Below are 27,606 nucleotides of genomic sequence, written 5' to 3' on the forward strand. Positions count from 1 at the left end.
GGGCCTATGTTTAGGCCCATTAAACATTTATGTTCAACTTTCAAAGCCCAATTCAGAAATCCATCCTCTTCTTCTTCCCAGTTCTGTTCCACTGTTAACCTAAACCCCCAAAATCCTTAAACCCTAAATTCAAATTTCCGATTCCGAACCCCCAATGGCTCGACTCATTCGAACCGCTCGAACCGCGCTCCCATTTTTTGCTTGTTGCGCATCCAAAACCCTAGTCAATGCCGTTCAGCGCCACCCAAATCCTCCGCTGCGGAAGGCAATCTCATCCTCTCTCTTCCACAGCAGACATTACGCTTCTGAAGCACTTTCCCAGTCGCCCATGGAAGCTAACATCATCAGAATCATCAGAAACGAAGTGGAGTACCAGTCCGAGTATGCTCCTCCTCAGCAGGTTGGTCATCCTTCTCTGTTATTCTTAGCTTCTGTTTGGTTTCCGAGAAAATTGCATGAATCGAAACTCTGAAAGAAACCATCTTTATATACTTGATTAAGTGGGTTTTGCTTATTTCTGAATTTCCATTGCAGTATTGAGATTTTTTTACATGTAAGGCCTGTTAGATAGCGCTTTAACCAAAATTGATTCTGCTTGCGTTTGCAGAAGTGCTTCTCGTTCATGTAATTTGTATAGAAGCACTTTTCTGATGTTTCTTTATGATGGACTTCCAATTGCTAATTCAAAGTTCAGAGTGCACTTCTAAGTGCTCTTCAGGAAGCACCTTCAAGTGCTTCTTTAGGAAGTGCTAGGGTTTTTAATACCATTTTCAACGTATTTCTAGTATAATTAAATGTGTTTCTTCTTGAAAGTGTTGATTTTGAATTTCTAATCCACATTCATATCTTGTGATTGGAATTTTAACAATAATTATAATCACAACAGCCTGCCACGAAATTCGAATCGTTTACCGTCCAAGATCGACCGGGTGAGCAGTGGATTACAATGAGAAGGAGATTTGGAGACACTGAAGATATTAAAATTGAAGTCACCATGTTTGATGGGTATGAAACTGCTCCCAAAACTGGAGATGACAGCTCAGGAGAAGATGTGCGTCTTCACCTTAGTGTGCTTGTTGATATTACAAAGGGGGATGATTCCAAGGATTTGGAGTTTCTATGCTCGGCCTGGCCGGATCGCTTGGAGGTTCAGAAAGTTTATGTTCTTAAGCGTGATCGAATGCCGGCTAAACCTTATATGGGACCTGATTTCAGGTACAATTTCATGTCTCCCTCATTGTATTTTTCTTTTTTGGATTGTAAAGCCATTTTTTTCATTTTTGTGATCAAGTATATTAAGCACCAGAACGTTGGTGTCTATTACATGCCTATAATATCTATGGAACTTGAATATGAACCCTACTTAAGATTTTATTTTTAATTTTTTTATCTCATCGGTCTTTATAATATCAGCATGTCAATTTATGCTTCGGCTATTATTTTTGGTTTGCAGTCTTAGTCCTTGGGATTGGTGGTGACTCTGTTTGCTTGTTTCTATGGGCAGGAGTTTGAATGGAAGGATTCAACAGAGGTTCAGTGAGTATTTAGAAGCAAGGGGAGTGAATGATGAGCTTTCTGTTTTCTTGCATCAATACATGATGAACAAGGATAGAATAGAACTGATCAAATGGCTGGGAAAAGTCAAGTCGTTTGTGGAAAAATAGAGCGGTAAATATCTGATATCTCAAATTAGATTTCCGGTCATTCTTTTGTTCTTACTTAAAGAAATCTACCATTGATAAGATAGCTGTTCTGCCCAAGGTAGTCAGCTGTATACTTGTATGAAAGCACCCACTAAAGGATAAATAAGTACGTAGCTCCTGAATGCTGTGATATTTACTTAGGTCAGCAACTCTGTGTCTGTGCTATGGTGCTTTTGATTGTATGGAATTTTACTGCTAGCAAGTGATGGGAAATTGGCATTTGAGATGCATCTGTGATTGGTAGGGGGCGACATGGAGTATCCATGTGTTTGTTTTCTGGATTTCCGACTAGCCAAGCTGCAAATGAAGTTTGACAGACCCGGAGGCTATCGGCTATGTGTCCTTCATTGGTTTGGAAGATGAAATAATTGATTAAGGATTAGGGTTTCGAAACGCCACCATTTCGTTGAGTTTGGTGAAGAACCCGACACTTGAATTTTACTTCGATAGTTTAGTTCCACTACAACTAGTAGTGTTAGTAAGAGACACTCAAACAATCAAACTGTTCCTATAGTGTAGTAACAGTCTAAATGCAATAATGTTCGAGTCTAGAGTTTTCCTCTTTAAAATGGTGCACTTTATGGGTTTTTGACTATGAAATGGAGTTTGGATGAGCTTATTTGCGACAAACCTTTTTTTATGGGGTAATGTTATTTACACACTCATTTTTATCTTTCACACTTCTTGTTAATATCTGTTATTTGATTTTCTTCAATTCATTCAATTTGACGATTAGAATGTGTGAGAAGTATAAAAGAGTTTAGGGATAAAACCACATTTTTATAATTGTTTTCCAATTAGTTATCTATCACTCTGTGTAAAACATGATTGTCCGAAGGCGTAATTTTGTTCAATTTGCTCTTCAAGAATAACCAAATAAATTGAGAAATGTGTATGAATATGAGTTATAGAGCAACTATTCTAAAGTCTTCTTAATTGGGGCAGCAGGTTTAGTTACTTACGCCAACCTCAAATTTATTTTATTTTTTTTAATAATTTTTTTTTTAGTTTGTGATAGGAACTTAATTAGCAAGTAAAGTAAAATGTGACACATAAATTAATCATATAATTTTATAACTAAATCTTTTCTAGATTTTTCAGATCACTTGAGGAAAGTGAGTTATTACACGCTCCTCAAAAGAGGACAAAGATAGTAGTATTAGCTTAATGAATATAAAATTAAAAGAAAAAGTAAAATCATTTTATATTTCATACAAGGACAAAAAAAAAAAAAGATCATCAATCTAATATTCATGAGTATGACTCCATTTTTTGGGTTTCTTGTAATGTCAAGTTGTCAACTTTACATGTGTTCCATCTCAATCTTAATCTCTTTTGTGAGTGGAGAATTGTTTAAGGGTTTGTTTAAGAATCATTTCATATTTTAGATTTCGATTTTTAAGTTCTAGTTTAGGGTTGAAAACTGATCCTAAGACAAAATTTGAAAATTTGCAAAAATAGATTTCTATTTTCCGTAACACATAAAAATAGCTTTTTATTTTATTTTATACTATTTTCGAAATGCATATGACGTGTTGTATACATTCGCTTCCTTGTCTGATTAACCATGTCATGGGAAAAGAGAAGTGGAGAAATTGTATACTACATGTTACAAGATTATCTAATCAATATGTCCCATTGTATTTGATTGATTGTTTTGTTTGGATCGAAGTAGACACAATAATCCTAAATTATTTGGAACAAGGCTTACTAAACTCACATGTTCTTTCTCTTGCAAGCATAACTTTTTGTTGAAATCTTGTTGGACTAAAACAGAGGAGCTCACTTTGTGATTGTTTGAAAATCACATCTCACCATTTTCTTTGAAGTGCAGCTTCTAACTTCTGAATACATGTTACCCCGAAAAGAAATTCCTTTGGCTCATGAAAAAGAAGGAAAATGACTTTTGCACTTTCCTTTCGTCCTGCACTTTAACTTTTTCTTACCTTTTAGATTCAGTAAATGAAAAGAAAATTAAGCGACGAAAAAAAGCAAACTATCAAATGCTCTTGCTATTCTCAAAAATCAAATTTACACAAACCATACTCGAAATGTGAAACGAGAATTCTAAACCACATCTCAATACTGACAGAAAAAAAAAAAAAAAAAAAAAAAAAAAACAGAGGATCATGTATGATACAAAGGAATGAAGAAGAATTCTGCCGTCTAGGTACTAACAAGTTAGAGCTTGAGCGACAAGTCAAGCTTCATTTCCTCCTGATCGCTGCTACTCTTGAAACGACCGTCGTTTCCCAACCAACATTTTCCAATTTCTTCATTTCCTTGTGAAACCATGTCGCTCTTTGCCATGTCAAACCTCCCAGCTCCACCACCACCTCTAGCTGCTGCAACTCCAAGCTTTCCGACCGTTGGTTGCTGATCAAAAATCGGTCTTGACCTAAAACTCCGATGTCCATAAGAACTTCCGAACCCAATTACAGACGAAGGCATCACGGAACTAGGCTTGTGGATCATGGAATGAGCCTGAATGTCCAGTGCCCTAAAAGCACCACCATGGAGAGGCAGAGAAGCCAAACTTGAGTAATAAGGGTACCCAAAACTTGCACCTGAGGCCGTTATGTGGGACCCCAACACCCTCTGCCCTCTCTTTGCTAGGGTTCTCTCTCGTTTGTGGGCATTCTGGTGCCCTCCGAGCGCCTGTGAGCTGTAGAATTTTCTTTGACAGTAGTTGCATGGGAAAACCCTAGGCTCTGCTGCATCAGAAACAAGGGCGGTGGTGCCTTCTGACGACCCCGTTTCGAGGGATTCGAGTAGATTGAGTTCCGGATTATCAAAGCTGAACCCACGATTCGAATCGCTATCCGAAGCCTCTACATCAATTCGGATGCTGGGTTTCTTCTGTTTTTCTTGATCTTTCATCTCCTCCTCATCTTCTTCAACTCTTAGTTTCTGTTTGGTTTCTTTTGGGTCTTGAAGTGGGGTGTTTGGACATGGAGGAACTTCTACAACCGAGAAGATATTTGTTTCAGAATTCCTAGCCGGTTCCATTACAGAAATCTTGGAGGATTTTTTCTGATTTTTTCAAGTGGGTTTATGAAAATTTGAGCTGATAGAAAGTTGTACGCAACACCCGAAAGGATTAAAAGTGTGTTTGTTGATAGGGGGGAAAGTAAATGTTTTTCTTGGTATATATGGATACTGGAAGAATCCACTGTTGTTAGTAGCTTTCTTTTAAAAAATATTAAGATCTTTAAAGTTTATATAACTTTATAGTGTTAGGTTTACTTAAATGTCATGGTAATTTGTCACACGCTTTGATTGGATCCATGAAACTTTTAATTTTTTCATGAAATGATCGTTCTTCTTTGATTTGTTGTTTATTATGAAATCGGATCGAGAATTATGTTGTACTCATGGCAATTCATAAACAAATGCATGCATGAGTGTATGATAAACACTCTTAATTACTTAAGTTATAAATCTCTTACGTATTTTTATTTTTTATTTTTCAAAAAAAGGACCGAATTGAAGCGATTGATGTTCCCAGCAATGTCACCCTAGCTAGGGCGTGAACTACATCTTAGTACAGGTGACTATGGGAGTGTGCCCCTTACCACATTCTGCGGGGGACCTCACTTTCGTTGGATGTTCCATACTCATCTAATTCTCATGTGTGTTGTGGACAGAACATTATTGACATCTACTTGTAATTTCATTGACTTATTTTCCCTATTTGAGAATGAAATGATTTTACTTTGAGTTGGGATCAATGAGAGTACTTCTCTATCATCTTCTTTTTGAAATGCAGTGGACGAGAGAAACTTATCTACGTATAAGTGTATATTTATTAGAGATGTTTAATTAAAACAGTTCTTGCATTGAATGAGATCACTTGAAGTCGAGTGAGAACAACACACACATAGACTCAATATTTATGTAAAAAATGATCTACGAATATGTGAATTATGACGTGGTGATTCGTAAACTCTAAACAAGTTTTTCTCCGGTTTCATAAGATATGGTAGGTGAAGTAAATTATTAACAAATTAAAAAGGGCACATGCATTTCGAGAATTACTGGTTTATAATTGTCGTTTTCATAACCTAATAGTCCCATCAATTGAACAATTAACTATCATTGGGAATAAGTGCATATGTTTTTTGTTTAATTTTAATCCTTTTAAGCTTAGCTGTTGTCAACCGCCTAAACCCTAATTTAAAAAATCCTAAAAAGTTAAAACCTCCTTATCCTTAAACTCTAGAGTCCATGTTACTACAGTAATAGATTATTAGCACGCAATGGATCCACTTAAACATAAATTAATCTGGCAGGTTAAAGCTAATTAATTTGGTTCACTGGCACAAAAGCTAGCTAATATTCTTAAATTCTAATCTCTTTACGAAAGATATAAAAAATAAAAGATGATTTGTCAATGCTTGAATGGCGTCAAATGGCCGACAAATAAAATAGTGGGGAAGCTGAGGTGGAGCTCCTCATGCTAATGTGCTATGATAGTGCCGTTTCATGCCGAATTATTAGTATCTAAACACCATTAGATCTGCAAAGTTAACCCCTAAGATAAATATAATCTTTCAAGCAACTTCTCAGTATACTTAGAACACTCAAATTATAATGTGATATTACGAAATCACTCAAATTATAACTTGTATGATTTTTTGAGTAACTTTTAAGTATAATATATCACGTAATGTTACAAAATCATTCAAATTATAACTTTGCGTATATACTTTTTAGTCTTTGGATTTATTTATTTATTTATATATTTTAACAGAATTATTGCACGGACATAAAGTCATTTTTAGGTCTTCTTTCACCCAATCCCACACATAAAAGTTTAGTATTAATAAAATTGAGTGACTCACACTGACTTGAGTGGAGTTTAGCATTTAACCTTCTCATTGGCTTAAGGGAAACAAACAACCTATATGATTACATGTTAAACATTCATAGTCAAATCAAATATGGGACCAAATCTCCTTTTGAGATCTCCTTGTCTGTCCAGCTTCCAAACTAGTTCGACAAACGAACTACTCCAAAAGAAGAAAGGACTCATCTCCTCCACCTAAAATGTTTTCAAACATTTGAACTCTATTTCAAAAGGGGACAACATGATCGGAGAAAAACTTGCATATATCGTGGTGATGTGACTTTCCATCTATCACATAAGTCATATGATTAGTGTTATAGATACAATTTTCATATCAACTTGTTAGATGTAAATTTTTCTTCACCTACAATCACCTGCTCAAAATAGTACTACGAATTAAAGAAAAGACGACTGTATGGTTCATGATATTCAAGAGCAGTGGATCCAACACGAAAACTTCTAAAAAAGTCACTCATTCTAGTATTACTTTCAACTAAACTTACAACTGGCAAAAGTCAACCCATGAGAAGATCCACAAAGAAAATGTTATCAATTCATAAATATAATGCTAAATGAACATTGTTAGTCGAGTTTTAATCATATTAATCATGTGGACCTTTGATTCTATAAGCTCGTTCCAAATTGTTTTTAAAATGGCTAAAAGCTCTTTTGGTGGTAAAAATGTTTTCGGAACCAATTTTTAGTAAAAATGCAAGTGAATCCTGAAAAAACACTTTAAGTGCTTTTGGAACTTAAAAATATATTCTCTAAAAATAATTTGAGTAATTTTAAAATCACTTCCAAAAGAACCATATATTCATACGAGTTCAAATCGTGTAAAGTGTCACGTTTGAAATTGGCAACCCTGCTTTGAAACAATCAAAATCATGGGTTAAAATGAAACCTCTCAATCCCAAACGGGCTCGAGAAATACCATAGAATTTGTTAGTGTATAGATCGAGTCACTAGACATGGCCCTAACTTGTTCCCAAACTAAAATCCTAAGGTATCCACCATTAACCCTTTCGGGTCGGCCCAAAAGTCATACCCATTAGGCCCATACTACAGAATATGAGTTCCAAGTAGCAACTACAAATAGTCAAAGAATTGCCTTTCTGGTTTTGACATGGGATTGCTTTTCTGGTTTTGACTTTCGCACCCAGAACTTGTTTTGGATTTTTTATTAACATTTGACAATTTGAGTGGGAAACGGTCCACCTATCTGTGCGAGGTTTACCAACTTTGGAGATGAAGCATTCAACTTAGTGATGGGACCAAAATCCATTGAACCCCAAAATAAACAGCATAGATTAAATGCACTAAAAAGTAATTGGGTGCTTCCAAAGTCTTAGTGGGTTGCTTTCTTCACCGATCACCACTAAATGTATCTAGAACGCTGAATAATTGTACGATACGCAAATTGACTCGATCAATTTCATGTGGTACTTAAACAATTCTATCGGTGCACGTGCGATCATGAGTGTATGCTTTAAATGATGACAAAAATTAGTGGCTACCCCATAACCAAGAAGATAGAACAATGACCCTTCAAAGAAGATATTTTTTAGTGTGATCGGAATACGAGATGGTATATCACGTGTTATTATACAAATGATGTAATATGCATGTTAAAAAGTTAATAACTTAAACAATAAAATTTCTCACCACTTATATAAAAATACGTGATGTACCACTCGTATTAAGGTTTCTGCCTTTACAAAATATTCTCAAGTGAACTCAAAACCAAGTCAAACTTTTCTACTTATTTTTAATTCTCCCATGTGTTTCGCCCGTTAAAAGAGACGTTTCGGTTTACCGTGACTCTCTCATAAAAATAAAAGGTGGCGTGAGGAGGCTTATAGCAGCCCGTATACAAGACTTTCTCATCTGATAAGAGTTGAATGAAAAACTCGGCAGAAACTTCTATTTAATTTATAATTCCTTTTCAAATAGATACACTCCATTTCTTGCCACAATTTCTGTAAATTTGGATGTACATGTTTGATATTTTCCTCCTGCTTCAGAGTTCAAACCCTAGCTGCTACTTTAATTTGACATATATCCAGCAGGAAACTTCAACCACAAACTTGCAAACACAAAGCCAAATGTCGGCAACGTGGTTACTTCCATAGCCTCTCGCACTTCTGACTTCCTCCCTCTATAAAAAAACCTAATAACTCCAATTCTGCCGGCCATTCCGAATCTTGTACCTCAGAAATATAGCGCAATGGGCACCCCAAAGTTGATGCCTTTTTTCATCCTTGTAGTCTTACACACAATGCTTTCTTCGAGCTCGGGTTCGAATTCGGATCGTTTTTATCCATCTGCAAAAGGTATCAGAGCAGCCTATTTCCCATCATTTAACTCCTTCTCACCATCCTCTATAGACACCCAATACTTCACCCACATCTACTATGCTTTCCTCGTACCCGAACCCATCACTTACAAACTCAACGTCACGGAATTCGACCAAGCAAGAATACCCGAATTCATCCAAGCGCTGCGGACCAAAAAGCCGGCCGTCACAACCCTCCTGTCTATAGGAGGCGGCGGTAGCAATTCAACCACGTTTGCACTCATGGCTTCCACCCAGGCAACCCGAGAAGTTTTCATCCGCTCCACAATTCAGGTGGCCCGGAAATATGGGTTCCAAGGCCTTGACTTGGACTGGGAGTTTCCAGAAGATGCTGTGCAAATGACAAATCTTGGCTTGCTGTTCGAGCAGTGGAGAAGGGCTCTGGATAATGAGGCTAGACTTACCGGTAAACCCCGTCTACTTTTGACCGCCGCAGTGTATTATGCTTGGAAATTTACCGTTTATGGCGGTCCAAGATCTTATCCGGCCGGGGCAATAAGTAAATATTTGGATTGGGCCAGCCCAATGTGCTTTGACTATCACGGGTCGTGGGATAATTTCACCGGGATGAATGCTGCGTTGTATGATTCCAAGAGTAATATTAGTACCCATTATGGAATCGGGTCGTGGATCGAAGCCGGTGTCCCGCCCAAAAAGCTCGTCATGGGTCTGCCTTTGTACGGGAAAACTTGGACGCTCAGGGACCCGAAAGTGAACGGAATCGGGGCACCGGCTTCGGGTGTTGGGCCGGGGGATGGGATTTTGGTTTACAGCCAAGTAGTTGATTTTAACAGCAGAACTAATGCGACTGTTGTGTTTGATGTCGAATCAGCGTCTTATTATTCTGTATCGGATAGCACTTGGGTCGGGTATGATGGTGTCCGGTCCGCGAACGTGAAGGTTCGGTACGCTAAGTCTTTGGGCTTGGGCGGATACTTCTTTTGGGCTCTGGGCCAGGACAATGGATGGGACATATCAAAACAAGGTAAGTGTCCAAACCCAATCTCAATTTGAATTCTTATTTCAAGTTTTATGTAGGTTTAAGTTTAATGTTGTGTTTCTTGTTTGGCAGCTTCTAATGCTTGGAAATACTGAGGATTGATTTCAAGGGAATATAATGCGCCAAATCCCGACGTTTCGTGAACCGTGGATATGTTTTTCTATTAGTATTTCTCTCATCATGTGATGAGAATATATTGTTGATCAAGTATCAACTCCACAAATAACTAAATACATTTATTTGTATGCTTGCATTGTAATTTATTTATTATAAGGTAGACATATTATCTTTTTAATATAAATATATCGTTTGCAATTTCATGGCCAAGACTCAAGAGGTAAACAATTGAGCACATGTGTGGAGAGATATACAATACCCATTTCGCAGACATAGATGATTGAGAATTCAGCCGCAAGCCAACAATCAAAGTGTTGATAGAAACATAAACCAACAAAACAACTGAAAATTTCAAAATTAAAATGTCTAACGATATAAAAACATAAATAGCAATGAAATATACATTAAAATAGTTGAAAATCAATATGAGTCCGGCACGGCGGACCACCTGGTCGTCCAACCGCACACACTGACACACGAAGCATCTTCACCCCACCCTCTCCTCTTCCGTAATTTGGTCCCACCCACTCCCCCGGGTTCCACCCCCTCAAGGCTGGTGCCAGATACGAACATCCGAACACAAAAATTAAATCTCTCCAACAACAAAGCATGTCTGATCATGTTGGAAGTGGTGCTGAAGGAACTGCTGGACTAGGGTCTGTAGTAGGCACTAGAAATCCAGTCCAGAATCAGAAGGTCCTTTGGACTTTGCAACTGCATCGAGAGTTTGTTGCTGCTGTTAATAAGTTGGGCGGCCATGACAGTATGTTCTTCAATCTCTTAACAGATTTTGTTCTACAACCGAATTAGGGTTTTAGCGATTTTCCATGCATATGCACTCCAAACTGAATATTTTCAGTTCTTAATGCACTCACTGTATGAGGGAATGCATATGTAGGAGAATGAAAGATGAATGTTAAAATCACTAGTAAATCAATGTTAAATTCTCACTAGTTCTGTATACTCGATTAAATTTATTTCGATACATATTACAATCGGTCATTGTGTATAAAGTTGTATAGTAAAACTCAAATACATAAAATCACTACAAATTACACGTATAAGGCATGATAGAATAACTGTTCAAATTTAACACGTTGAAGTTTACGACATACCTGACTACCGCTATTCACTCAAATTTAAATAACGCAACATCTCTCTCCACGTAATAGCCGGCCAAACCAGTCAGCCATATGTGTTTGGTGATGTAGAACAAGAGTTTGATGAGGTAATAGATTCTGATAAAGGAAGACTATAGGAAAGTCACTGAACTTGTTTTTTAAACTGTGAGCATATATACCTTATCGGAGACTAGAATAGCTAAAGCTTCACCATTCCTAAGCCTTATATTTAGGCCAACTTGCACAATGTTCCTCCCCTCTCCCCTTAAAACCCTACCACCTTAGCTAGCATATCATCTAAAAAATATACAATCATGCCAAACGGAAAGTCATGTGACTCAAAAAGCAAGGAATCTCAAGATTTTGCACCAGCATGAATCTTCTAAACAATGCATTATCATAACCACGCAAATTATATTAAATTCGTAGAGAATAAGGGAGAGAGGGATAAGCTTTTTTTAATATCATGCCCCATCAGTTTAATGTTGTTGGCTTAGTCAATGATGGTGCTTTTGATAATCATATTTTTAATAAGCTCATTGGTGTCTTGTTTGAGCCAGATAATGCTTGCATGATCCTCCGAGATGCGGTAGGATTAAGTACCTTAATTTAATGTTTGATGTTAAGATTAATCTTGCACTAGTTTAATAATTTTGAACCATTTTTGTAACCCGCATGATGTGGTGGTTAATGGTTGAGCTTCTTTTTTAATAATTAAAAGAAGGAATCCAAGTCCAACCAATAATCACCACATCATGCAAACTATCGTTTAAAAATTTAATTTCTTTAACATCACTCTTAATAATCATGGCTTACAAAAAAAAAAAAAAAAAAATCATGTAACTTCACTACTTTTACAATCAAGTGGAAGCAAATCTTATACGTTGTTTACAGTGCAATCCATTTCAATAATATATGGTGACTGCCAATGACCGTTACTAAATTCTTCATTAAATTATGATTATTGTTCGCTCTCGCTCTCATTCTCATTCATCACTAATCATTTTGAATTTTTTCTTGGGTAAAAACTATTATATATATATATATGTCTGTGTCAATTATGCAGTTTGATTGTGAGATGATACTATTATCATGCATCAAATGCAATCTAATATAATCGTTTAATTTATTAACCTTAGCTACATGTACTAACCAATGGTAATCTAGAGAGTGTGTGCACTAATAAAAGGTGGATATACAGCTGGTTTAAGATAGAAATCCCTTAATTTATAAACGGTAAATCCTCACCTTGTCTGATATAACTTTCCAGACACAAATTATGCTACGTTTTTCTCCACTAAAATGCATGAGTAGATGACACACACACACACACACACACAAACAATTGGATATGTGTAAATATAGTGCGCATTCCATATAACTTTAAGGTGATTTGGCAACTTTTTCTTGCATGTATTAGGATTGGCTCAGCTTCCATTAACAATCATCATGCTCCATGTGTCTCTTTCTCCAATTCCACCCCACCTTTCACAAGTTTTTGTTTAATTTGTCTCTATCACTTAGGTGTGATCGATCTGCTGCTACTGTGTCTTACTTCTTTTTGTGTCCTTCGCCAGAAGAGGAAGACGAGAACTGCTGTTAATTTCTGTACAAATTAAAAGAAGTCAGGGTCGATTCTTACTTCATATGTTCCCAATTCCCGTTCTAAACTCTTAAGTATTGAAACCTACTGCAAATTTTGGAGCCGGTAAGTTGGTTAGAGTTGTGTACATCTCTGTTTGTACTCAAGTTCGAATTATCCTTTCATAATTTAAATTTATTTATAACAGACGTGTATTAAATAAAAATAAAGTAATGAGGATACTCACCCATATACTTTCGATTAATCATTGGGGAAAGAAAGAGAAGGAAAATAAATCAAATTTGTTTTGATGAAAATGTAATAGGCTTTTTCTATTAACACCTTATAAAATGTTGAATGCACCACACATTAAAATTTAATATTCAATGACTTATTTACTCCACTGTGCAATGATAACTTTGATCTTATTAGGTTAAAAAAAAAAAAAAATTTCTAAATACACCTTGTAGTGTATTATTTATCTTCTCAACTATCAAAACCCTCCCATCCTCCATTGTTGAACAAAACCCTAACCAATGAAACTACAAATATGTTGATTGAGAAAAATTGTTTTTGACGAATGAAACACAAAATCGATGTTTCGGAAACTTCACATGAAGACTTCATATTTTTCATTGTATTAGTGATTTCGATGCCATCGATCATTATTTAATCTTGCGTTTGTTGCGTTATTTAAGCTTCTATATTCATATTCATCTTTTAGGGATCACAATGATTACATGAAGAATTAAACACCTAAATTATCACTAAATATTAAAAACAGAAGAGATGGGGTTTTAATGGTGGAATTGAAAACAAACTCATATATGATTTAAATCCCAGGCAACATTTTTGTCAAATTCCAGTCGGCATTTTTGTTCTAAATTAGAATCTTTATCTCTGGCATTTGTTAGAGGTGCTGTGTTGGGAGTTCTTTTGTTTGCCCTTTTCTTCTTTTGGATCCCTGCGGCTGTTCATCCGTTTGGCTGACCAGTGCGGTGATGGTGATGACGATTTCAACAGTTTCTTTGCTGCGATGGTGATGACGATTCATCATTTTGAAATCATTCGGCAAACTAAACGTTCAGATGATTTGAAAATTTTCGGCAAACTAAACGTTCAAATTGTTAAATAGGGTGTACAGAAAATGTGAGGTGTATGAACAAAATATAAGGTGTATATTGAGAATGTGGGGTGTGGGGGTATTATGAGAAAGTATGTGGGATGTGTTAAGATAATTTTTAAGTGAAAAAGCAAATGTGAGGTGTATTAAGTATGTAGAATTTATTCAACAATTTATGAAATATTAATATAATAAGCCAATGTAATAACTAATATATAACAGCAGAGAAAGTTGACTTATTAGGAAAATTACTCAATATGCATTTTCAAACATTTGTTGTAGCTGTTATAGCGAAGTCACATTATTTTATTAATTCATGTTGTGTTATATTTTAAGAACGTGTTAAAACAAATACGTTATGTATCAAGATATATCTAGCCAAACAACATCATGTTCAAATATCTCTTTCTTTTTTATTGGTATTAAAAAGTTACGAGGAGGGGAAGCTACCACATTTCAGGATACATCATCATTTCCTTTGAGAACTTGAGGTCTTAGCCATTTTTTTTTATTTTTACAAATCACCCACCAAAAGTGATTGTTGGCATAGGAACTTGAAACTAGACCTTGATAATGAAGAGAACGATCCTAAACAAATCAACTAACCCTCATTGGCATGTTCAAATATCATGTAAATTTTCGGAGGAAATCTAATAAGACATATATTGAAACAACCAAGTCGTAAATTTTGACAAAAATGGTAGGTAAAAATGGAAAACAATTTAAACAAAGATTTTCTTATAAGAATAAAATTTAAAAATATTTTTTTCCCATATGTGAAGCGATTAAATTGTTTCAGAACCTGCGGTAAAATCTTTCGGTTGCACATAAAAAAACCAACCCTGCTTGGATAAATTGTAATTTCATTTTATATTTTCGTAGACAAAAATTATAATTTCTTCCACAAAAAGTCAAAACACAATAAATATCAAAATAAGGAAAAAACTCAAATGAAAATTAAATTCTGATATCAAATACTGAGATTCTACTGAACCCAAAAACCAGGAAAAACAGGGTCCATTTCAGGAAGGCCAACAGAGGGAGGACTTAATTTCTCAATACATACATATGTCTTCAGATTCCGTTTCTCTCTCTCTCTCGGATTACACAAACACCAAGAGAGAGAGAAAAGAGAGGCATTTATTATTAATATTCCATGTTTACCACTAATCACACTCCTTAATCCCTCTCTCTCTCTCTCTCTCTCTCTCTCTCTCTCTTTAATTACCCATCTCATCAAATCATCTTCTCTGCATCCTTCTATTTTTTAAATTCTGGGTTTTGCTGGGTTTGTCAAAACCGGTAGTAAAAAGCTTCAAGGTTCAAACTTTTTCTCTGTCCTCCATTGCTTGGAGTTGTGAAGTTCTCTGGTTGAAAAAATGACCGTTGAGCGGGTACTCGATGAACCCAGAGACCAGTTTCCCATTGGGATGCGTGTGCTTGCTGTAGACGATGATCCCATTTGCCTCAAGCTCTTAGAGGCTCTGCTCCGTAGATGTCAATATCATGGTTTGTCCATTGGGTTTTCTGTCATGAATTTTCTGATTTATTTTTGCTTTGTTATCAAGCTATTTTCTGGGGGATAAAATGGTGTTTTTATTTAGATTTTGTGATTTCTGTTAGTAATTTTCAATTGGGTTCTTAGACTTTGTGCTGAATAGATTTTGTCAGTCAATTTTATATTTTTCTCACTAATTCTGGGAATTTGTTGTAATAATAATTTGTATCTAAAAGATTGATTCTTTTTTCTAAAATTAGGAGAACAAATTGTTGCTTGAAGTTAGAAATAAGATTATCGCTTAGATATTGTAGAGCAATTGGATTCTCAAATCAGTTAGGTTGAATTTGAATTCTCTGTTTCATTGTATATAGATAGAGTCAGAGTTTTTGTTATGTTTGATTAGATTACGATAGGTTGGTATGTTTTGGTTGCTCTACTTTTAGCATCTGAAGGTTTGATTTTGTTCCTGTAGAAAATTGGTGTGTTTATATCATTTGATGGATTTTGCAGTTACGACGACGAGTCAGGCAATCACTGCATTAAAGTTGTTGAGAGAAAACAAGGACAAGTTTGACCTTGTTATCAGTGATGTGCATATGCCAGACATGGATGGATTCAAGCTACTTGAGCTTGTCGGGCTTGAGATGGATCTCCCTGTTATAAGTAAAGCCCCTTGCACTGCTCAAGTCTCTTATATTCATATCGTTTTCGATTCTGAAAATTTGAAATACCTCAAGTCTGCAGATTTTGTTTTTCAAGTTACGCTTCGTTACTAATTATGAATGTAAACATGTTCTTAGTGTTGTCTGTAAATGGGGATCACAAGCTTGTGATGAAGGGAATCACCCACGGAGCTTGCGATTACCTACTAAAACCCGTTCGAATTGAGCAGCTGAAGAACATCTGGCAGCACGTGATCAGAAAGAAGGTTGATTCAAAGGACCAGAACTCTGGCAATCAAGACAAGTCGCACGCTGGAAGTGGCGAAGGAGGACTTGGGTCAGTAGGGATGGGAAACTCAGATCAGAATGCAAAGCTCAATAAGAAACGGAAGGATCAGAATGAGGGCGAGGATGAGGATCATGATGAGGATGAATACGAAAATGACGATCCTTCAACCCAGAAAAAGCCTCGCGTTGTTTGGTCTGTGGAGCTGCATCGCAAATTTGTGGCTGCTGTTAATCAGTTGGGCATTGACAGTATGTTCTTTATCCCTGTTCAAAGCTATTTGAAATTATCCACATATTTGTAATATGTGGAATTCAGAAATTATACCCTAGCTTTGAAACTCCTAGTAGTGAATAGTTGACTCATGCATCCGGAATCTGTCATATTTTTTGCTTGTTTGTAACGCTTGTTTCTCACATGAAACCTTTAAAACCAATTGCTTCGCATAAATTTTGTTTTGTATGCAGAGGCTGTACCGAAAAAGATTCTAGATTTGATGAATGTTGAAAAGCTTACAAGGGAAAATGTTGCAAGCCATCTCCAGGTATAAATTCTGTTGTATCCTTAGTTTCGTACAATCTTTATCTTCTATTCTACAGAGCTTATTTTTATTTTATCTTTGCAGAAGTATAGGCTCTACCTGAAAAGGATCAGCTGTGTGGCAAACCAACAAGCTAATATGGTGGCAGCCTTAGGCACTTCGGATTCTTCATATTTGCGAACAGCTTCTATGAATGGAGTTGGAAATTACCATGCATTGACTGGACCTGTGCAGTTTCATAACAACGGATACAGATCCTTCCCGCCTAATGGGATGATTGGTAGATTGAACACTCCTGCTGGTGTGGGTCTGCATTGCCTTCCTTCATCCGGAATGTTTCAATTGGGTCATGCACAGAATCCAAGCAACTCCATTAATGATCAGCCAGTCATGTTTCCTGGAAACCGTAATGGAAATATGCTTCCGACACACTTGGAACTTGATCAGCAACATAGTAGGGGTTCCGCCTATGACGCACCTATTTATCCCAATTCCAGTGGTTTTACAGATGGAAAAGTGATGAATAGGTCAAATGATCCTTTCGGTCTTACAGACGACACATTGTTAAGACATAATCAAGATTCTGAAGTCGGAAGAAATCATGTAATATTGCAGTCTTCTGTATCAATGACCTCCTTAAAACCAGAACTGTCGCCCTCGTTTCTGGATCACAGACGGTTGAATGACAACTGGCCAACCGCTGCTCAGTCATCTGCATTCCGGTCAAATTCTTTCTCAGCACACGACACTTTTAAACAACCTACTCTTCTTGTAAGTAACCTGAGGGACGATATGCCTATAATGTCCTCACAAATTGGGAGCTCTGAGATTGATGTTTCTTGTATAAATTCAATCTCCTGTCAATCACAGGATTCAAGAATAGAAATGCAGATCCCGGCATCTACAATGAGCAATAATTCTGGGCCAACAATTAACAATGACCTGTTTATGGGTTGGGATGAGCCGAAGCAGGATTCCCCTTTCTGCCCAGATGTCATGTGTAGCTCAATGAACAACTTGAGGCCTGTCAATGATAACGTAGCTCCTTTTGACCAAAATTTGGACGCTGGAAGCTCAGCCTTCCAAAGAAACAGCGACTTCGATTCGATTGGACAACCAAATTTTCTTGATGTCGAAATATCAACTATGGATGCACCATTGAAGTTGAAGCAGCAGGGGTACCTTATGGACCAACGGAAGCCACAGGGCGGTTATGTTCCCCACAATGCTGGTTCGTTGGATGAGTTAGTGAGCTCAATGATGAAACAGGTAAGGAGCTTCTTTACCGGCCTCAGTCACTGTCAGATTCACTAACATTACCTGTACAATGTCTTGATAACCGAATGAAATCATGCTGTTTGTTTACCTGTCACATATGTGTACAGCTATTAGGAACGCTTTTTGCTCATCTAATTGCAATTAACATCCTAGTGTATGAACAAATACTAGTTCACTGATTACCGAAAACTTAGATACCATTGCGTAGTCGCTACATTGAACTGCAGAATTTGTTGCATTACGATTCTGATATTTTTCTTTTTACTTGTTTGAAAACTCAATAACATGAACTTGGTGATGCAGGAAAGGAGATAAGGCGAAATCACCGGAAGGTTGGTTCAATCCCTGTGTAGAATACTCTTTGAGGTCGCGGCGCTGTTCTTCGTATTTGTCTTCGTATCTAATTAATCTCAAGTTTTGTATTTGAGTAGCAAGAATTAGTCTCCAATCTCTGATCTATGTAGTTGCTGAGTCATAAGGGCTTTGTTTAATCTGTATGATGAAGAGGCCTTGTCGTCCAGGCCCCGACAATGTATTAAGGAGTAGTTAATCATGTCTCTTTGACTACATATGCTTTGGCTTCCCTTTAGTTTAAGTAATTCTGCATAATTAGCATACTTTCTAATCCACACGCAGCAGTTTTATTTTCTTTATTTTCTTTGAGCTGTATAAAACCGAGTAGAGGGATCACAAAGAATCAATCTCATTAAAAATAACAAGCATCGTCTGCCTGATCTGATATGCTAGTTCATAAAAAGAATAACAATTATAATATTGTGAGTTTTTACCATTTTATTTATTTTATATGAAGAAAGTTTGGAGATAATGACAACATAGTTGATAGTTCAAAGAGCAACTTATATGAAACGAACTTATTGCTATAAAAAAATTTCAATTTAATAATATTATGTTATTTGTAAATTTTTTTTCATATGACTTTGTCCCCCGATGACAATAATCCCGTTCAATGTAACCAAAGAAAAGTACATCTCACCATAATTATATTTTCTAAGTTAATACTGTAATGTGCCTCACCAAACGACCATTTCAAAAATCGTGGAATAAACAACTATCTTTGAACACCTCATATGGAAAATCATAATCATATAATAATTAATCTCTCCACAGACCACCTTCAGACATAAGCTCACACCCAACTACCAACAAAAAGAGAAAGTAAACGCAAAAACAAATACAATAGTTTCAACCAAACAATTGGACCAATCGAATTCGAACTCTTGACCTAATTTACTATCAACAGCACTTCCTTCGCTATCGGAGCTTAGCCACAGAGTTGGGGTATTTGTGCGTCTTCATTGCTCGTTAGTCGTTAGCGATGAAACAGCGAGATAAGGCACTGACGTATTGCGGAAGCAATCCGACTCTCATGTCAATGCCCTTACAGTCACTAGGGTTTTGCATGAAGTACGCGACCTGCGAGATCGAAGAGACCAACGGAGACGCATATGCGGCCGATTCATGCAAAAACCCTATTTTGTGGAAGGGCATTCTGGTCCAGTCAGATACAAAAGTGAGCTCCTCGAGGGGAGGCAGAGTAGTCTGTGGCCCACCAACTGCCTCCATGTATGCCTGCACGTAGGAGTTGGTGACAGAGTTCTTGGCCTCCCTTATCTTCTCGACGATGGCCTTGTGGGTGGCTTGCTCCACCTGTGCCGCCGTTAGGGCAACGGAGGCCAGCACGAATGCATTGCCGCTGAAGCCTTGGGGAAGTACGGGGTCCACCTTGTTCCTTGCGTCGACGGCAAATTGCAGGCACACCATGGCTTCCTTCTTCACTCCTAAAGCTTTAGTCTTTGCCTGCATTCATGACATCAATCATTCAACCACAACCGGAAAACGAATCCGACTCCTTGTCTTCATGCGTTGGTGCGTTTTTAATATTTGGGATGAATATAGCTGGAAAATGATATGACTATGAACTAGTTCAAAGGACGAATGTATTTTGTTGATCATTTACTAGAAAACCATTCTAATTTACACAAGTTAGTCGAAGTTGAATGTAGAGAGACCGAGATAATATGTAAATTGGTCTCACCCACATTTATCGTATTCTACTACCTTTAAAAGAAAAAGTTCTAATTTGGTCTATACAAGTGGACCCTAGTCAATTCAATAGCTTCCAATCTTCGTAGAAACTTGAACAATTTTGTTTCTGGTTTGTTTCAAAGTAAATTATACAAAACATGTCTACATATATATATATATATATATATGTTATACGCATAGACATCAAGATGTTCATCATATAAAAGAATAATGTGAAATACTAAGGAGGCTCTCTCAAAAGTGACACTCGCTGCCACATTTTGTTTTTGGCACAATTTTTTATAATATTGGCACAAGAATTGACGTTAAATTGTAAGGTGACAGAGAGTTTATAGAAAGTTCTACTTTTAAGAGAATCTCTTTTCTCAATAATAATAGTAAAAAAATGTTGTTATAGCCACTAATTCATTAAAAAGGTTTAACCAATACCAAAGTTTTGTGAAAATTCATCTCCAATTTGAGAACTGCATACACAATTATACATCTGATTACTATTAGAATTATGAAAGTAAAAATTAGCCTTATTTATGAAAGTTTAAGGAAACTAGTGTTTTCTTTTTGTTTTATTTGACCTAGTTTTCTCCAAGAGCGCCAATTAATTGAGAAATTTACCTTCCAGAGGTGAGCAGCCACAACTTCAAAGGATGAACATGGAAAGCTACTCGTTTCATCACCACAAACTTCTTTCTTCAAACTCTCAATCAGTGTACCACTCAGATGAAAGGTCTTATAAACATAATTACGATCATTAATTTGATCCAAAATATTAGACCCATTTTTGAGGAAATTCATGTGGTCATTGGATGCTGCTGCTTGTATGATCAATTGATATAAATGACCAACGGCTGCAGCCCTTGTCACTCCGGGAGAACCGTCCTCGTTTCGGTTTGGCAACAACTCTGTACTATTCCCCTTTGGAGCTTCATCACACTTGTCCATCAGTAGTGTCCCTCTGTCGTGCACTGGTAAATTAGGAATCTCCGAAGCTTTGTGTTGTTTCTTAGTTTTGGTAGAATTGGAAGCCCATGCACTCATAAATTCATACGCCGCCGGTCCGTCGAACAATGAGTGGCTGATACCAATACCTACTGAGTAGCCTCCACAACCAAACTTGGTCACCTACAGTGCCAAATCATTACAAGATGTTATACCAACTTAATCGGACTTGAGTTCAAATTTTATGGACGAGAGTTTTTGTTGGCACTTTAAAAATATCATCATCTATGAAGTACAAATATAACTTATTTGAAGTGTTAGTAACAGATCCAAAAGAAATTGGTTCAATTTTAAATCAAGCATGTACAAATTTTATATGTCGAAAATTAACATATGAAAAATTTATATATATGTCATTCCAACAAACCCTAATGAAGATTAATATATAAATTTATAGAAAACAAGATTTTAATCTTTATATAGATGAAGTTTAGATTAACAACTTGTACAAAATTCAATATTGAGTTTAGTCCCTTAGTTCTATTTAAAAGCCATCATTTATATTCCATGTTTTTTTGTAATTTCATGATTCTTATTTTTCTAAAGTCTACACTAATTCATTAGAATATATTTCAGTACAAACATTTAGGTATACAATTCATTATGATATAGTTCGGTACATACATTTCGGTACAATCAAGTTAATTTAATATACTTCGGTACAGTCATTTCTGTACATTTATGTATTTACATATTTTTCTTATGTGTCACTAATTTTAATGTTTTCAGATTTAAATTTATTTATAATTTATAATTGGAAGAACTAAAATGTGCATATCAATAAAATCAAAATTTTGATGCGGGGACATTTAATAACAAAAATAGAATATAAATTTTAATAAAAGTACTATCACATCCCGGTTCGGGCCCCCACTACAACTGGGGCTCGACTTCACCGTAGCACGATATTGTCCGCTTTGGGCCTCGACCACGCCCTCACGGTTTTATTTCTAGGAACTCACACAAGAACTTCCTAGTAGGTCACCCATCATGGGAGTGTTCTCGCGCGCTACTCACTTAACTTCGGAGTTCCGATGAACTCTGAAGCCAGTGAGCTCCCAAAAGGCCTCGTGCTAGGTAAAGATGGGAATATACATATAAGACTCACTCCGCAAAAGGCCTCGTGCTAGATAAAGATGGAAATATACATACAAGACTCACTCCCCTGGGTGATGTGGGATCTAACAAGTACACTCCAAAGAATAAAAATTAATGTGTAATCTAACACCGGAATTTTTTTTTTTAATTTCAAAATTTCCGACGAGTAATGTTCAAAAACCCCATAAATTTATCCGAAAACAATCAATATATATCAGAATTAAAGATAACAAGGTAGATGGAATTGATATCCTTGAACAAATTGTATACAAATGTATTTTTTAATTAGGCAATATATTGATATAATACAAAATTTAATCGGTACATATAATTACCTGACCAACAACCAAAGGCGTCTCAGAGAAGTCTCCATCAAACACAGGCTTGTGAACTAATTTCTCAAAAAATTCATTGTACTGAGAGAGGTCCCCAAGCTCCGAGACCTTAACCGGTGTCTCCGCCTCGACGAGAACAGCGCCTTTGTTGTTGCACCACAAGTTGAATTTGTTTCCATGATCACTAGGGTTCAAGCTCAACCTCCCCGCAGCTGGGTACCACACCGATAACGTCTCTTCCAATCCACACTTCAAGCTTCCGAAAACCGAATCATCAGCACCATCAAGTAACAGATCGTTGTCTTTGTGATGAGCAACAGAGTTAGAAATGTAAAAGAAAACCAAGTACATATGGATTGAACTCTGCCTGTCCAAGTTTGAGAGGGTGAGAAGTTTTGGTGCGTGCAGAACTTTTGGGAGTACAGACACGGTTTTGGTGATTGAAACTGTGGTTAAGTAATCATCAATGTCACGTTCTGTGCCCATGGAGTTTGATTGCTAGCAAGGGTTTTCAAGCTTAGCTGGCCTTAACAAATGTGAGAGAGAGGAGGCGAGGAGATGGTAAATATATAGACATCGAAATGTAGAGGTTGCACTCATAACTTTTTTATTCAAAAACGATATGGCTTAAATGTAAAAATGGTTCCTGTGTTATAGACATATGGTCAATTTAGTCCCTATGTTTTCGATTTAGCTAATTTAGTTATCGTGTTTGTCTCTGTTAGCCAATTAAGGACATTTCATCCGATATTTTTTAAAAAATTCATAAGAAAAATCATATGAGATATAATTACCCTTTCTCTTTACAGAAAAATGCAAATCAATGAGAAATAACACTTAAGAGATAAAACTTCCAATCTGAAAAATGATTAAGGTTGTGACATTGAAAAGAGAGGAGGTAATGCTAGGGAGGAGGTCTAGGAGGACAATAATTTTTCTTTTAAATTAAATTTAATTTAATTTTTAAATATTTTAAATCAAATAAATTATAATTTTATAAATAAGTTTATAATTTATAAATTTTTTACATAAATTGTCACATCCCAGCCCAGGCCCCCACCATATCCCTGGCTCGACTCCACCGTAGCACAATATTGTCCGCTTTGGGCCCCTACCACACCCTCACGGTTTTGTTTCTGGGAACTCACACGAGATCTTCCCAGTGGGTCACCCATCCTGGGAATGCTCTCGCGCGCTACTCGCTTAACTTCGGAGTTCCTACGGAACTCGAAGCCAATGAGCTCACAAAAGGTCTCATGCTAGGTAGAGATGAGAATATACATATAAAGCTTACAAGATCCACTCTCCTGGGCGATGTGGGATGTTACAATCCACCCCTCTTAGGGGCCCAACGTTCTCATCGGCACACATCTGGCTAGAGATTGGCTCTGATACCAAATTGTCACATCTTAGCCCCGACCCCCACCACATCCGGGCTCGACTCCACCGTAGCACGATATTGTTCGCTTTGGGCCCCGACCACGCCATCACAGTTTTGTTTCTAGGAACTCACACGAGAACTTCCCAGTGGGTCACCCATCCTGGGAATGGTCTCGCGCGCTACTCGCTTAACTTCGGAGTTCTTACGAAACCTGAAGCCAATGAGTTCCCAAAAGGCCTCGTGCTAGGTAGAGATAAGAATATACATATAAATCTTACAGGATCCACTCCCCTAGACGTTGTGGGATGTTACATAAATTAGATGGAAATGTCTTTAATTGGCTAACGAAGATAAACACAAGGACCAAATTGGCCAAATTGAAAACACAGGGACTAAATTGACCCAATGACCAAAACACAGGGACCATTTTAACATTTCTACATTAAATTTTTTAAAAATTAGTATTCGGTCCCTAGTTACTAACATTCATTGATTGAGATCTTATTAGTTTTTAGATTTTGATCGAAGACCCTGATATTACTGTATTAATGAATATACATGTTATATGTAATTTTTAAAAATAAAAATTAGTAATTGATTTAGTGTTTTAATACTCACACTTTATTAAACTCCAAATTAATTTTCAATTCAAAACATTTGAAAAAAAAAAAATTAGAAAAGTTCATACCCACTAATTTTTTATAAAAAGGTTTTCAAATTTTTAATCTTAAATGTTCCCACTCATATAATTTTTTAATTTTTTTTAATCATAAATGTACTCATTCTTAAATATACCAATTTGTCATATGTAAAATGTACCGATTTTTTTTTTATAATATCCATTCAATTTTTTTTTTCTAATCCATTATTTGAACTTATATGAGTACATTTTTTTTCGTTGATTCAAGAATATATATCCATGTCAAGTTTAATTGAAGAAATTTACTAATGTTATTAAACTTAATATCTTTCTTTTTTTCGAAGAATGTACACATATTTTGGTGCAATAATTTTTTCTATTAATTTTGATGAATGTGCCCATGTTTACACACACACACACACACACACACACACACACATATACATACATACAATATATTAAAGAGTACAATTTATATTTTTAATCCCATAAATGATGAGTTTTATTTAAAATCTCATTAATATTAACAACTACAAATTTCAACTTTTAATTTAAACAATATAATAACCTACATAGGAATACATTATTATATTAATGTCAAAAATTTTAATAAAAAAACTGAAAACTAACAAGGTTTTAGTAAAAAAAAATATTAATAGTTAGAGACCGCATCCAAAAACTCCTTTATATTTATCCAAACTGAAAGAGAAAATTTAAATTTGAGTGCGGAAAAACAAACTCACTACTCAAACTAGTTTGACAAGTTTAGAAGCACTCAAAATAACTCTATATTGGAAGCACATGATCACGTCATTTTCACAATTGAATTTTTTGCATGGTACTGTGTAATTTACATGAATGAAATTAAAGACTGAATTAATAGATGAAAATTAATCATGTATGATCGATCTGTCTCGCACTTGGAGGGAGAGGAGAGAGACAAACAAGACTACCTGTCTATAGACTTGGTCCATCATCCTCCTTGGGTTGGACCCCATACGTCTCTTGGGTAGGACCATTTCATTTCTTTTAACGAGGTGAAAGTGGAAAAATTAAGAATAATTGAAGAAATAGTTGTATGTTATGAGAAGAAAATTTGTGCAAATTCATATAAAAAAAAAAATACATCATTTTTGCTCGAACATGGCTAACCCTTGGAATCTTATAACCGTTTTTTATTTAAGACTTTCATTTTTAATGTGAAATACTCTCAATATTACTATCGTCCATAATAAAACAACATTAACATTTTCTTTTGTTTCTTCATTTTAACTAATTTAATGCACTTTTTCCATCACTTTAATAATTTGGTTCGTTCTTGTCTATATTAAAAGATAATTTATGCATACTTCATCGGTATTCCTTTTTATTTATTCAAATTAAAGATAAAAAGCAAAGAAAGGTGTGCATGGAAGTAAAAGAATGTATTGAATCTTTTCCTCTGTAAGTCATGAAGTTGTAGAGAAAAAACGACCACGTCGAATATATAAGGGAAAGAACCAAAAAAGATATATAGAACCTTTGAGTTTTAGTTCTGTTTAGTTGTAAAGGCGGACCTGTTGATTGGCACTTGGAGTGAGAAATGATGTTGAATGGGGAACAGTTAATAACGTTGTAATATAAGAACCAAAAAAAATTATAGTGTTTTGAAGTATAAAACATTTCACCTAAAGTATCCGATATTTCGGAGTACCATCAATGTCATGCGTTTGTTTAAGAGTGAGAGAGAGAGGGAGAGGGGGGACCCGTAGGGATAGAGGAAGGGAGGGTTGGCAAGTGGCTCTTGATGGCAAAAGAAAGCGTGGATTTAAAGCTCACCCTTTGTCTCTTCCCTGTATCAACCTTTCCCAGCACCTTGCCTTATTTTCGGTTCTCTTTCTTTTGCTTCAACTTTTCTTCACTTTATAATATACATAGCCTCTTATTTTTTCCAAAGATTGAGAATATATACTTGGCTTTGCAATGGAGCTAAGCAATATAATTCATTATAACAAATGACTAAGACTTACCTACACTCTAATATAAGCATCGTCGTGATATCTCAAACTAATAACACATATCATATGTTTTGATTTCCTCTCATGACATCGCATGATTAACGTCCTATTTCGTGTCAATCATCCTTTCCTATTTGTTATAATTTATCCCTACATACTACTATAGGTTATAAATAGAGCTACCAATTTAATTATAAAGTCCTAAAGCAGAATGTGTTCTTTCTTTTGATCTTCCACTTCTAGTAGATCCCCAGTGCATGCTCCCACATCTTTATCATTTAATAAATTAATTCCACTGAATTACCTACATCTACATGCATGTCTATTCAAATAGTAACATGCATTGATGCAGTAATCCTCTATATATATGCGTGATGAGTTTTACTCAAATTATTGGCAGCAATTTCTGAACTACTTTGAACCGTTCTCGATCGTCACGATGTCAGAGACACGCATAGATCGATTTCACGACACAGAATAAATATATACTTTATATATATGTTACCATCAACCACAATAATTCTTGTCCAAATTCAGTCGGCTGCATGTGCCTGTCATTTTACTGCCACATCCAATACAGTTCTAATAATTTCCTTTTTCTGAAATTAACAAAAAGAATATTTATTTTGAACTAATAATTGTTTGCACATGTTAATCCTATTACGCCACTTTTTTCAAGAGATTTCTCTTCTCTGGGAAGAGAAGCCCTACATTTTAAAAATAACATTAAAATATAAAAAAATGATAATCCACGAGCCAAAGAAAACCCTAATAAATTAATAAAAGACATGTTCATGGATTCATGCACGGATATCTAGTTGGTTTTCCGCAGTTAATTATATTTCTCTCATATCTTTCTGTTGTGCAAGTCTTCTAAGTTTAGAAGAACCAAAACTTCTGTTCTGTGGTGTCTAAATATTCTGTTACAGTACTCATTACTAATTAATAAGATATAACGATGGTTCTTTGGTTC

The 27,606-nt window shown here is 35.9% G+C and overlaps 5 protein-coding genes across 7 annotated transcripts; 3 read left to right on the forward strand and 2 right to left on the reverse strand.

Moving 5' to 3' along the window:
- Positions 1-121: 121 nt before the first annotated feature.
- LOC137718450 (uncharacterized protein At2g39795, mitochondrial-like) lies at positions 122-5,373 on the forward strand. 2 transcript variants are annotated; one of them, XM_068458015.1, is made up of 4 exons: positions 122-400; positions 887-1,215; positions 1,505-1,668; positions 5,183-5,373. In XM_068458015.1, exons 1-3 carry the CDS (start codon positions 155-157, stop codon positions 1,662-1,664), a joined length of 735 nt encoding a protein of 244 aa, XP_068314116.1. In that variant the 5' UTR covers positions 122-154; the 3' UTR covers positions 1,665-1,668; positions 5,183-5,373. The 2 variants fall into 2 exon arrangements, with proteins under 2 accessions (XP_068314116.1, XP_068314108.1); XM_068458007.1 differs by lacking the exon at positions 5,183-5,373 and having other exon boundaries at positions 1,505-2,302.
- On the reverse strand, positions 3,642-4,867 carry LOC137716049 (zinc finger protein 3-like). The gene has a single exon (XM_068455446.1). The coding sequence runs from the start codon at positions 4,710-4,712 to the stop codon at positions 3,885-3,887; it is 828 nt and encodes a 275-aa protein (XP_068311547.1). The 5' UTR covers positions 4,713-4,867; the 3' UTR covers positions 3,642-3,884.
- Positions 5,374-8,637: 3,264 nt separating the features above from the next.
- On the forward strand, positions 8,638-10,228 carry LOC137748323 (class V chitinase CHIT5a-like). Its single transcript, XM_068488467.1, has 2 exons — positions 8,638-9,893; positions 9,981-10,228. The coding sequence occupies exons 1-2, from the start codon at positions 8,780-8,782 to the stop codon at positions 10,001-10,003; spliced, it is 1,137 nt and encodes a 378-aa protein (XP_068344568.1). The 5' UTR covers positions 8,638-8,779; the 3' UTR covers positions 10,004-10,228.
- A 4,627-nt stretch (positions 10,229-14,855) lies between these two features.
- On the forward strand, positions 14,856-18,688 carry LOC137745756 (two-component response regulator ARR14-like). 2 transcript variants are annotated; one of them, XM_068485769.1, is made up of 7 exons: positions 14,856-15,360; positions 15,863-16,015; positions 16,153-16,551; positions 16,768-16,844; positions 16,926-17,612; positions 17,712-18,110; positions 18,423-18,688. In XM_068485769.1, exons 1-7 carry the CDS (start codon positions 15,231-15,233, stop codon positions 18,432-18,434), a joined length of 1,857 nt encoding a protein of 618 aa, XP_068341870.1. In that variant the 5' UTR covers positions 14,856-15,230; the 3' UTR covers positions 18,435-18,688. The 2 variants fall into 2 exon arrangements, with proteins under 2 accessions (XP_068341870.1, XP_068341863.1); XM_068485762.1 differs by having other exon boundaries at positions 14,857-15,360; positions 16,926-18,110.
- A 490-nt stretch (positions 18,689-19,178) lies between these two features.
- On the reverse strand, positions 19,179-23,130 carry LOC137719713 (brassinosteroid-related acyltransferase 1-like). Its single transcript, XM_068458753.1, has 3 exons — positions 22,616-23,130; positions 20,799-21,305; positions 19,179-19,937 (listed from the first exon to the last, which is right to left on the reverse strand). The coding sequence occupies exons 1-3, from the start codon at positions 23,099-23,101 to the stop codon at positions 19,443-19,445; spliced, it is 1,488 nt and encodes a 495-aa protein (XP_068314854.1). The 5' UTR covers positions 23,102-23,130; the 3' UTR covers positions 19,179-19,442.
- Positions 23,131-27,606: the final 4,476 nt, after the last annotated feature.

Source organism: Pyrus communis, chromosome 1 (assembly GCF_963583255.1).
Source record: "Pyrus communis chromosome 1, drPyrComm1.1, whole genome shotgun sequence".
In the NCBI taxonomy this organism is placed as follows: Eukaryota; Viridiplantae; Streptophyta; class Magnoliopsida; order Rosales; family Rosaceae; genus Pyrus; species Pyrus communis.